General features: G+C 36.4%; 1 protein-coding gene across 1 annotated transcript; it reads left to right on the top strand.

The window, feature by feature from the left end:
- The first annotated feature begins 96 nt into the window (after nt 1-96).
- Nucleotides 97-9,098, top strand: gxylt1b (glucoside xylosyltransferase 1b). Its single transcript, XM_067391004.1, has 7 exons — nt 97-430; nt 3,709-3,895; nt 4,121-4,252; nt 6,467-6,718; nt 7,602-7,725; nt 7,807-7,979; nt 8,076-9,098. The coding sequence occupies exons 1-7, from the start codon at nt 237-239 to the stop codon at nt 8,235-8,237; spliced, it is 1,224 nt and encodes a 407-aa protein (XP_067247105.1). The 5' UTR covers nt 97-236; the 3' UTR covers nt 8,238-9,098.
- The last annotated feature ends 3,300 nt before the right edge of the window (nt 9,099-12,398 follow it).

The raw sequence follows: 12,398 nt of genomic DNA, 5'->3' as shown, positions 1-12,398 counted from the left end.
ATTTTAAAAAGCCATTAAATCTGTCATAAAACCAAATTTCTAGAACGATTTATTTGTATAATTTCTGCTGTTTGGCTACTACCAAATCTTTTATGTTCTGTGAATCAGATTCTTGGAAAAGATCCGACTCAAATGAACGATTCGTTCACGAAACGGACATCGCTAGTGGTCATTAGTGGGCGAGTACACACACAGTGTACTCTTTTTAAGTGAAAACAGCGCCTGTGCCCTGTAGAATGCGTGTATATATTCGTACATTTAGTCTGTGCATAGTTATCTCTCTTCTATCGTTACTATTTCTGTTCAGTAAACATGATGCAGAAAGTTTTTTAAAGCAAGTTAGGGCGCCGCTGGAACCGACCGTCGCAAAGAATTTGAGTGAAGTAAAAGCAAAACAACGACCCACTGCGACCAGAGCACACAGACTCGGGTAATCAGATTTGTTTCGTTCATTTTATTCACGTAAATAACATTTTAAAGGTGTATTTGTTTGTCTTTTTTATAAAATGATGTATTTGAACTCTATTTTGGATAGTTACACGGAAAATTCCCAGTGTATCTATCCCAGTAACGTTATGTGGAAAAAAAACAAAATGTGTCATTCATTCATCAGTGTGAGTTTATTCCGTAGCAATAGCCGGTTCATCTGAAATACAGGAAACGTTCACCACTCCTGAAATTCACATGAAAGGGAAACGAAGCGTATGACAACAGCCTGTGTAATTCCACACTGACTTGAGACACTGTTTATGGTGAAAGCTGTTGACACCTACCTGTGCTCAGGCCCGGATTAAGAACACATTGGGCCCTGGGGCTATAGCAACACTAAGGGCCCCCTTTCATATGATTGCCATGCCACAGTGTCTTGTACCACAAGAATTTTTTTTTTAATTATTATTATTTTTATATTTTTTAAAAATTCCTTTTATCAAATCATTTTATATAAGCACACTAAATATTCCATGCTATTAACATATTTTAAAAAATATTTAACATATAAAATATTTAACATATTTTAAAATTATATTGCATATATTGCTGACACAATAATTCTTTCCTCTGATTAACACAAAATAAACTATTTTGAAGAATGTGGGTAACCAAACCGTTGATGGTCCCCAGTGATTTCCACATTATATTTTTTTTTTCCTACTATGGAAATGAATGGGGACCAGCAACTGTTTGGTTACCCACATTCTTTAAAATATTTTCTTTTGTGTTCAACAGAAGAAAGAAACTCATTCAGGTTTAAAACAACTTGAAAGTGAGTATGTGATGACAGGATTTTAATTTTTGGGGTGAACTATCCCTTTAAGCACAAGGGTCCGCATGCTATTAGGATGCTGTCACTTTAAGACCTGCACGCGTCCGATTTTCTCAACTCACTTCAGACATAACCAACTGTGTTTATGTAAACCTTTTGTGTATTTGACAGTATTATAGCGCAATCAGACGCGAAAGATGAAGTCCAGTAGTCAGGTGCTGTTTGACAGGCTTAAGTGTGTGTGCACGCTTCGGGTGTATGGGGTTGGGGTCAGAAAAAGCGCATCTCAGAACAGCACACGAATGACAGGTTTAACTGGCTTTTAAAGCACATGCAAATAAAGAACTTGTGATTGCGAATAAGTGCAGTGTCCCGTGAGTAACTCTACCGCTGTGTTAACGTGTGATGTGAATGTGTCGAGGTCGAGATGTACGGATGCGGCACCAGAACTGCAACTGATAAAATGTACTTCAAAGGCAGAAAGTGGAGACAAGTCACACGACATTGGTGTTCGTCAAAAAAACAGTAGGAAAGTTAATTCGGGATTTTTACACGGGTGATGATGATGAGAGAAAAACACTGACATTCTGAATTCAAACGGCAATAAAATCAACCGACTCGTCCCTGTAAATGTTGAAAACACCTTACGTTTTAATGAGAAACAATTACTATCCGAATAGGGCTTAACTCGTAATAAAAATAATAACTTGATGCAGCTGCTATCTCACCTTTTTCAACGTGTAAAGCACGCAGATCGGCGACGGTGTCGGGTGAAGATAATTGTGAGCTGCCGCTGCACGCGGGGTCTTCCACTGGCTCGGATGTTTTATGTGAACCGAAGCAGTTAGTTTTGTAATTTTTGCTGTAAGATTAGCATCCCTTTTCTCCCTTTCAAGCTTATTTTTCATTTTTTGCGCAACACTATCACTTTTTTTAATCATTTTGAACACCAGCGAGGCTGAACAAGCAATAAAGGCCAATTTTCTAGTCTACATGCGATGCGATAGCATAATGCAAAGAGGCGTTTCCCGGTGTCATGTCGCGAATTGTAAAGTGATTTTGATTGGACAGTGATTTATCAGTCAGGCACATTTTCCAATCATTTTTTCTTGTTATTTATTAGACACAAATCAACCACCTTTGACTTGTCAATCTCATTTCCTCCAGCCAATCACGGGCCCCCTCTACCCGCGGGCCCTGGGGCTTCAGCCCCACCTAGCCCTTATGTTAATCCGGCCCTGCCTGTGCTGATTCATTCTCAAGAAAGAGTTCTGGCATGCCGAGAATATTGAGATGTACAGCACTGATGCAACACATAACGAACATCCAAATCACGCCTCTCTCATGCACACCTGTGTTTCAGGTGGTGAAGGGTGAGCTTACAGACAAATGGGTCATAAGTCTTGGTGAATTTGTGTAATTAATTTCACCTAATTCTGAACAAAATTGTCACAAAAAGAAAAAGAAAAGCAGCAGACAGAATACTGTACCCTCCATTTAACTAATAAATCATAAAGAATGAATTAATGGTAAACATGGAGTTGTATTACACATTCCAGTGCAATAATGAGACATTATTTTACTTAAAAACACTAGAAATCCCAAATCTTTTGTTGTAAGACTTATTAGATATATTTAATAAACTATTAGAACACAGTTAGTTTTAAACATGAAATATCTTTTTATATTCATAATATATTTTCATTTTTAAAACATTTTGTCTGCTTAATTTAGATGTTTGTCAAAGATGTTAAATTACAAAATTATCGCAAATTATTAAGAAATAAAAACAGCTAATTTAAAATTTAATTTTGGTCATTTTCTGAATGTTGAGCATCTCCTTTCACTGACCATTTGTTGTAAAATAAGTTATGTTCTTGTTTATTTACTCCATTCTTTTATCAGCCCATCAATGTTTTTTTCTGTTGTGAAACTAAGTTTAATAAACAATTATGTTAGTTTTAAACATAAAATATCGTTTCATTTTTCAAAACATTTTGACTATTTAATTAATTTAATGTTTATTGCAAAAAATTTAATTACACTCTAAAAAATGCTGTGTTGATTCAACCCATATTTGGGTCAAATATGGACAAATCCAACGTTTTAAAAATTTCATAAACCAACAGTTGGGTTTGTCCATATCTGACCCAAATTTGGGTTGAAACAACCCAGCATTTTTTTATTTTTTGTTTAGTTTTTATTTAGTTTAGTTTTTATTAAAAACAATTAGTTTTTGTATAGTTTATTATTTTTTTGTGGAAAATAATCGAACGTTATTAGAAAATAAAACAACTTTAAAATGTAAAATTTCTAAATGATAAGAACCTCCTTTCACAGACCATTTGTTAGAAAAGATGTTGTGATTTTATGTATTCATCCATACTTTTATCAGCTCATCTATAGGGATCAGTGTAAAGCTAAACCTGACTATCCATTTTCAGAGATGTTGCACACAAGGTGAATTCACCTGGACAGCGAGAGACGTTGATGCAGCTGGCTGTGGTGGCCTGTGGAGAGAGACACGGGGAAGCTGTCAACATGCTGAAGTCTGCAGCCATGCTCAGCAGCCGACACTTGAGATTTCACATCTTTGCAGAAGAGCAGCTACACACCAACATAAGAGCAGCGGTTAGTATGAGCCAGTTATCATTTCTGACATGTATGCATGCACCTCCATAACGCTGCACAACAATGGGCACATCTCTCCAGCGTTAAAGGAGATATGTGTCATTTTAGGGAAACATTTTCCCCTGTATATCCCTAGAGTGTAAACTGTGTGCACTTTAATCTGCTAGCAAACCATTGAGAAACTGTAAAGAGATGAAAGATTTACCCCATTTTCCTCCTGTACAGCTGGATTCCTGGCCAGCTTTCATCCGAGTGAAATTCAGCTATGTTGTTTACCCCATTTCATTTCCCCATGAGAACCGTGAAGAGTGGAGTCAGCTTTTCAAGCCATGTGCATCACAGAGACTCTTCTTACCGGTGAGAATTACTGCAGTCTATGTAATTGAAACAGCATGTTTAGTTTAAAATATCTGCAACTATTTTAAACAAAAGCTGCTTGATTGTCATTTAAAATGTACACTATGTAACTTTTGTTCCTTTGTTGTACAAAAAATATTTTAAAAAATGAAATACAAATTATATATGATTTTTTTTAATGACTTCTCAACTATACATTTATGCGGTGTTTTGGGGGATATGTGGTACATTTTTACCTATTTAACACAAAATTACTCAACTACATCAATAGCTTGCATATGAAATATTAATTTTTTTCTGAAAAAAAATCCTTAAATGATGATCTAAATTAAATGCGAGTTGTTTCTGGATATTGATCTAGGTGTTAGAGACAGAATTCTGCCATCTGCTGGTTTGAAGAAAACCTGTTAGGAATTACAATTTTAGAAATAAAGTGTTTTGACCATATATATCCAGCAGAGGGCCATAGAGATCCATTCATTTTTCTGGATGTGGCTAATGCCGAGTTCAGACTGCACGATTTTCAAAGTAGTCGGGTCACTGTTATTTTCACACTGCATGACTATCTTGGCCAGCATTCAGTCGCTGCTGTGTTCACACTGCATGATGGATCGGCGACAGAAGGTTTCACACTGCATGATTTTACAATAGAAAGAATCGCCGACAACTCTGTCTGGCATGCAAACTACGTTTCACAACCAAACACACGTGAGACATGACAAGCAAACAACGCGATATCATGCGTTCAAGACCGGAGTTCTCACATGAGACTGGCCCTGTGTCTCAATCAGCTCCCTAGCTCCCTAGGTCGTGAATCACTATATAATGAAAGTGAATGTGGCTGATACCCTGATCAGTGCCCTGACTACTGAACTAGGGTGCTGATTGAGACACACGGTGGGATTTTTATTAAAAATAGTAGCCCGCAAGAAGCTTGAAATACGAATTGCTTGTGCGCCGATTTGCAGCGAAAACAACATAAAGAAAATAAGAATATGGAGGAGGAAATGTTTGGGGAGACGCAAGGAACAAGGATTGTGTGTTCTGCAACGACAGTTGGAGCTAAATACATAACTTTTCAATGTGCTGCTGTTGCGGATGGTCAAGCAAATGTTTGTGCTTTGTTTCTGTTTGATAGAATTGTAATGTTTATCTGAAACGAAGCCATGCTTGCTGATATTGTGGTCTATAACTCCTCCCCGAACTCTCCACTGCTCTGTATCTTGATCTCTCATTGGCTGTCGGTCATCGCAGATGTAGTTTTCAGTCAAAACACTTTTCACACAGGTCCAGATATTTAGCATGCCAAATATCTCACGGGTGTTGGCGACTCGTCGGCGATTCTCTCAGATCGTGTCTTTGCTCATTCACACTACGTGATTGTCACTCGCGTGAATGAGCACCAATTTGCCTGTGATTTCGGGCATTTGTCAGCGATTTCTCAACCTGTCGGCGAGCCAAAATCGGGGCTAAAATCGTGCAGTCTGAACTCGGCTTAACTAACTGTTCATATCACAACCTTTTGATATATTTTGTGAATTCACAATTCTTCTAACCAGCAGATGGCAGAATTCTGTGTCTAAACACCAATCCCTCAGTTCTCGACATCTCTGAAAAGCCAAGCCAATGTTGATTCTTGTTTTATTACAAGCTCTGTCAGGTTCTCTTTTTGGCAGTAGACTCTCCTCTATTTGGCTTTTTTTTTTTTTTTTTCACTGGTGATTCCCTGGAGGTTCGAGATTTAGCTGCTCCATGTCAACCATTCTCGCTTGTTATGACAACTAACCTAAGCCACTCCCACACCATACACGCGCGTCAAAGTAACAGAGCAGCTTTTTCTATTTACGGATGACAAAACACACACGGACATGTGACAAATTTATGCAATTTCCCATGAGAACCATCCCAACAGGTCTAAATTATAAACGCTTATAATAGGCTTACCATGGTAAATCAGGGTAAAACAAAAACACGTTTTGGAAAAATGATTAATGATTTATTGACTCATTGTTTAATTTTTTTAATCTTGAACAATATAAGTTACATAGCGTGACTTTAAAATGATATTGATTACACCAGACAATGCTCCTTTCCTTCTATAAGATGTCAAAAAATCCATAAAATGTGCATTACTCTTTTCTGAAGTGGTGGTCTTTTTTCTAAGAATTCAAAAACATTGCAGTTTGACAAACAACTTCTTTCTGTTCTCTACAGATGATGCTGAGGGAGGTGGACTCCTTACTCTATGTGGACACAGATGTCCTCTTCCTGCAGCCTGTAGAGCTGATTTGGGACATGTCGGTGCACTTTAACTCCACTCAGTTGGTAGCCATGGCACCAGAGCATGAGGAGCCGCGGATTGCCTGGTACAGTCGCTTCTCCCGGCATCCGTATTATGGAAAAACTGGAATCAACTCTGGTGTCATGCTGATGAATTTGACCCGGATGCGAATGACACATTTCAAGGTGATTAGAGGGATGGATCCTCAACTCAGCTATTCCTTTTCATCTTAATAGCAGGCACATGCACAAGTACATGACATGGATGCCGCCATCTTTGCTTCACAGGCAAACCAATCATGTGAGCTGTAAATGTCATGTGACATTCTATTAATATATTAAAACTCCTGGCAGCAAACAGGAAAAAAACATTGAAAATATAATTCAAAATTATAAAATTAATATAACAATATAAAATACAGATAAAATATAACAAATAATAAACATCAATATAAAGATTCTATATTTTTTATAGTTCAATTTTTAAAAATATTTTTGAAAGAAGTCACCCAGACTGCATTTATTTGATAAAAAAAAAGGTAAAAACAGTAATATTTTGAAGAATTATTAAATTTTTTTCTATTTGAATATATTTAAAAATGTAATTTATTCCTGTGATGGCAAAGCTGAATTTTCAGCATAATTACTCCAGTCTTCAGTGTCACATGATCCATCATATAATCATTCTAATATGCTGATTTGATTTTCAATAAACATTTCTTCTTATCAGTGTTGAAAACAGTTGATACATTCTTTTCAGGATTATTTGATAAATAGAAAGTTCATCAAAAAAACAGCATTTATTTAAATAGAAAATCTTTTGTAACATTATAAATGTCTTAACTGTCACTTTAACCTATCAATCTAATGCATCCTTTTTAATTTATTAACATTTTTATTATATATATATATACATATATAAATTGTGCACTGGTGAAAACCATTTATGACTCCATCTTAACATGTAATTCCATTTTAGTCCAAAAGATGGTGGCAAATGTCTCTTTTTTTCTTAGCTTTCAGATAGGGATAATTGAACTTTTTCTTTTTTTTTACTCTTTACGGACAGAATGACATGACCTCTGTTGGTCTGCGCTGGGACGAGCTTCTCATGCCTTTATTGCAGAAATACAAGCTAAACATTACCTGGGGTGATCAAGACCTGATTAATATCATCTTTCATTACAATCCAGGTAAGCTTATCTGGATTTCTTTTATTCCTTGTAGCTTTATTGCCTTTCAAGTCTCTGTAACAAAAGTCTTTGTCCACCCAGAGATGGTATTTACCTTCCCCTGCCACTGGAACTACCGTCCTGACCACTGTATCTACGGCAGCAACTGCATCCCTGCTGAAGAAGAGGGTGTTGTCATGTTGCACGGCAACAGAGGAGTGTTTCACAGCGACAAACAGCCTGCCTTCAAGGCTGTGTATGATGCTTTCAAACATGTGAGTTACTTTACTTTAGAGTTTAACACCAGTCAAAGTTTCTAAACCAATTTGTCATTTCAAAGCTAATGAATCCCTCTTTACTTTTTCTGGCAGTACACATTTGGAGAGGATCTTGTAAAATCATTCTTGTTACCGCTAGAAGTGGCGCTGAATGGAACCATACACACATACTGTGGGAAAGTTAGTCATTTCTTTACCAGAGGACTGGGAAAGTCTGTAAAGAGGATCCAGAGGAGGACTCCACCTGGTGGCTGAGATGTGATACTGTCACTGTGACTGAATAACGACAGAAATGCATTCTGGGATACTGGATAAGAACGTCACTGCCTTTCCAGTAGTATCTGTGAAATGTTAGTGGTGAACATTCAGTTTCAAATCTCGAAACTGATGTAGGACGTGTTGAATGATGAAATGTGCATTTAAACTCATACTTCTCAAATTGCCATTTTCATTTCACTTTTTTATCCTGGTTAAAGTAATAGTCAACAAAAAAATGAAATGGTCATAATTTATTCACCTAAATGCCATTCCAAACATCCTTTCCAGGAACAAATAAGGTGAATTGATGTTCCTCACACTGTATGACGTCTGAAGAGTTTACAGACAAAAACTCGAACACACAAATAATTACTTTTATGAAAGTGCTTTTGAATGTACTGTTCCTTTAAAGATGCAGTGTGTAAATTTGCAATATAGAGATGCTACGGGGGCCAGCACAGAACAAAGATGTCGTCGTCTGAGACAGCACAGAGTAAACAGTCAAGCAAACGTGCTCTGTTGAGCAGTTTGTCCATTTAGGGCTACTGTAGAAACATACCGGCGCAAAATGACGACTTAACGTAAGGGGACCTGTGGTGTATGTAGATAGAAATGACTCATTCTAAAGGTAATAAAATATACCGGTTCATTATGTAAGGTCTTTATTCACCACTGAAATCATATTTATGTGTATTATATTGCATTTCTGTCACTAGATCCTTCTAAACTTTACACATTGCACCTTTAAGGGTGTTACTGAATGTACTGCAAGATGTAGTAGCATAAAGTGGAAAATACTTGAAAATGTAAATATTCATTTTACATAATGTTCATATGAAATAAAATGTATATATCATTAATCAGATTTAGACTTTGACTATCAATTTCAGTGATGAGGGGGAAAAATACTTTTTAGAATAATTTAAGAAGCAAACAATAAAAAAAATGTAAGGAATTTGAACTTGATAAGCTATAAAGAAAAAAACATCTAAATGAGGATATTTTTAGATATATGCCGAAGTTTTGTTATGATAAAGTTGACAGTATAAAACATTTGACTAAAATTGACCGCATCATAAAGGGATGGTTCTCTCACAAATTAAAATTCTGTCAACATTTACTCACCCTCAAGTTATTCTAAACCTGTATGAGTTTCTTTCTTCTACAAAGGAAGATATTTGGAAGAAAGTTTGTAACCAGGCTGCTTTGGGGCACCATTGACTTCCATAGTAGGACAAAAAACAATACTATGGAAGTCAATGGTGCCCCAGAACTGTTCAGTTTCCCTTAATCTTCAAAATATGTTCATCAGAAGAAAGAAATGTATACAGGTTTGGAACAACTTGAGGGTGAGTAAATAATGACAGAATTTCCATTTTTGTGTGAACTATCCCTTTAATGAAGGGCATCTGCTTCTAAACTTTCAGTGATGATAAATAAATGAATTTGCTAGTTAATTCTCCACTTATTTCATACAGAGACTAAATATAATATATCAAAATTGTAAATGTTTTGTATTAAAAAATACAACTTTCCTCCACCAGGGGTCAGCATTGATTCAAGTCTTTATAAACACAGTTAGCGTCTTAGAACGATAACATCACACAACTTCCCAACAATAACAGGTTAATTCAGACTTTTTTCACAAAGTGAACATTTGGGGTAATTTAAAACACTATTCGATTTAATATTCTTGGAGTATAAGAAAGGGAAAATCTATAATGGGATCATGGATTAAAATAATATTACTTGGCAACCCTTAAAGCAGTAGATGTTAAAGACACAGTTATGCCTGATTCATTTCTAATCCAGAAGTAGACCTGCATTTGAAGCATTAGCAACCTGTGCTTGAAGGTCGAGATGACTTCATATACTAAAGGACACAATAAAACAACTGATGTCACTTTTCATAGTTACATCTCATGGATCAATGTAGCAGCAAACAATCCATGTCTGGACCACCTGAGGCACAAGAGCTGATTTACAAGGATGTGCAGGTCAAAGGCTAGATTTGATACAGCAATAATGAGGGTCTGTAGGTGGTGTTCCTCTTGTATCTCACAACCTGGATGATGATGATACTAGTCCTGGAGGGCCACTGTCCTGCAGAGTTTAACTAAAACTCGCCTGCGTGTAATCCTGAAGACCTTGATTAGCTGGTTCAGGTGTGTTTGATTAGGTTTGGAGCAAAACTCTGCAGGGACAGCGGCCCTCCAGGACCGAGTTTGCCCACCCCTGTACTAGAGACTATTTTCCAACATTTAAAAGGAGAAAAATAGTGAAGCTTTATGTGTATCAATTCACCTCTTGCATGAAAATCAACTATATAAAGGAAAATATTTGCCTTAAATACCAGTATTCATTCATTTAGAGTTTTCCTTCTTACCTATTTTGGATATTATATGATATTACTGAATTCTGTAAATGTATTTTAATTGGTAACACTTAATAAGCTTCCATTTAGCATTACTTAACTATATTAGTTAATGTACTAACAACAAAAAATACCTCCAAGGCATTTAATAATCTTAATGTTAACATTTACTGATTTCTTTTTTTTTTCTTTTTTTTTCTTTTTTTTTTTTTTTTAAAGAAAGAAAAGTTGTATCCTTTAATATTATTTACCTTTAATTGTATTGCTTGCCCGTTGATCATTAATGTTAGTTAATGCACTAACCAATGTTAATAGGACCTTTTTTTAGATTAAGATTTACCACCATGTTAAACTCTTCATATCCATTGTTATTTTATATATTTGTGCATTTTTCTGTAAGAAATGTCACCTCCTGTAAGATGATGTCATTAAAGACCTGGTTATTGAAAGTTAAAAAATTAATAAGATAGACAGTGAGAAGATAGTTAATTGTGATAGTGATTTCCATGTTTAAAAATGATGCTTAATACTTGAATATATTGAGCAATTATTAAAAATGATGCAACGCAGTTCATTTGTTGAATAAGTCTACACATCTTTTTTTATATAACACCATATAGGGGTCTCCTTTCATAGTGTGGCATTATACTATTTACATTCATGTTCACTCCTAATCACTTCAGTTCAGGGACAGGACATGCATAGAGGCTAAAACAAAACAAAAAATCGCTTGGTCTATTGTCTATTGCCTCATCTGTGTGTCCTCCATCAAACACTGCCTGTCTGAATCAGCCCCTCGTTTACAATGAATCCTCTATCTTTGCTTTCCTTTCCATCGTTCCTCCCTTGGACAATATTTACCTCAAGTGGCAACAAATAGATGTTTTTTTCAGCTCAACAAAAAAGCAGCCTACGGTTTGGTGAAAGAGACCTTATCTCTCACTCCTATTTCCCCCCGGTGAGTTTTTCAATTAGGTAATTACAGCCATGTGAAAGGAGACTCGGCAAAGAGCCCCGCTGCATTGTGGGAGCACCTGTCCCCCACAGACGCCAATTACCTGGCATGTGAACCATCTCCATTGTGCGGGTGCTCGGAGGGGTCCGAGTCTGCAGGAAGCGCAAACCCAGCCAATATGGCATCTAATCAATGGGCAAGTGGTGTCTGTGAAACAGGTACAGAGGAAGAGAAATAAATGAGCAGGTTGCTTTTTTCACTTGCTTATACATTTGTATTCAGATTGGAAGGCACAATCATACCGTGAAAGACTGATTTCAACATTATGCTATGAATTTATCACAATATTACCTTTGCTATAGGCTAAACATTTGGTGTCACAGTCTTAAAGAAAGAGTTTAAAGGCACAATATGTAATTTTCACCACTAGAGGTCACTCTAAATAGCATAATGTTATTCTGTTTTAACTTTGTTTTCATTTTCCTGTACAGCACTTTGGTTGCAACCTTTGTTGTTTTGAAATGTGCTTTATAAATCAATAAACCAAACTAAACTAATTCAAAACAAAGGCGTAGCTTGATGATGCCTTGATTTTGCCGAATCTTGGGAGGTGCTGTCTTCACGTCTACAGCGGGTGGAAAAGAATCTGATGAGACTCAGGCAGAAACCATTTTCATGTATGAGCTAATATATTAAAGATTTAATAACGTGAAGCAGGGTGTGGTTGAAAGCCGTTTGAGCGATTGCTAATGAGAGACAAGCGCGACACATGGCTCGAGAGCAGTGGAGCTTTTATTATGCCGCAGCTGCGCTTTCGCTTCTTCCAGTC

This window comes from Chanodichthys erythropterus, chromosome 8, assembly GCF_024489055.1.
Source record: "Chanodichthys erythropterus isolate Z2021 chromosome 8, ASM2448905v1, whole genome shotgun sequence".
In the NCBI taxonomy this organism is placed as follows: Eukaryota; Metazoa; Chordata; class Actinopteri; order Cypriniformes; family Xenocyprididae; genus Chanodichthys; species Chanodichthys erythropterus.
This window is presented reverse-complemented; position numbering and strand designations above follow the sequence as displayed.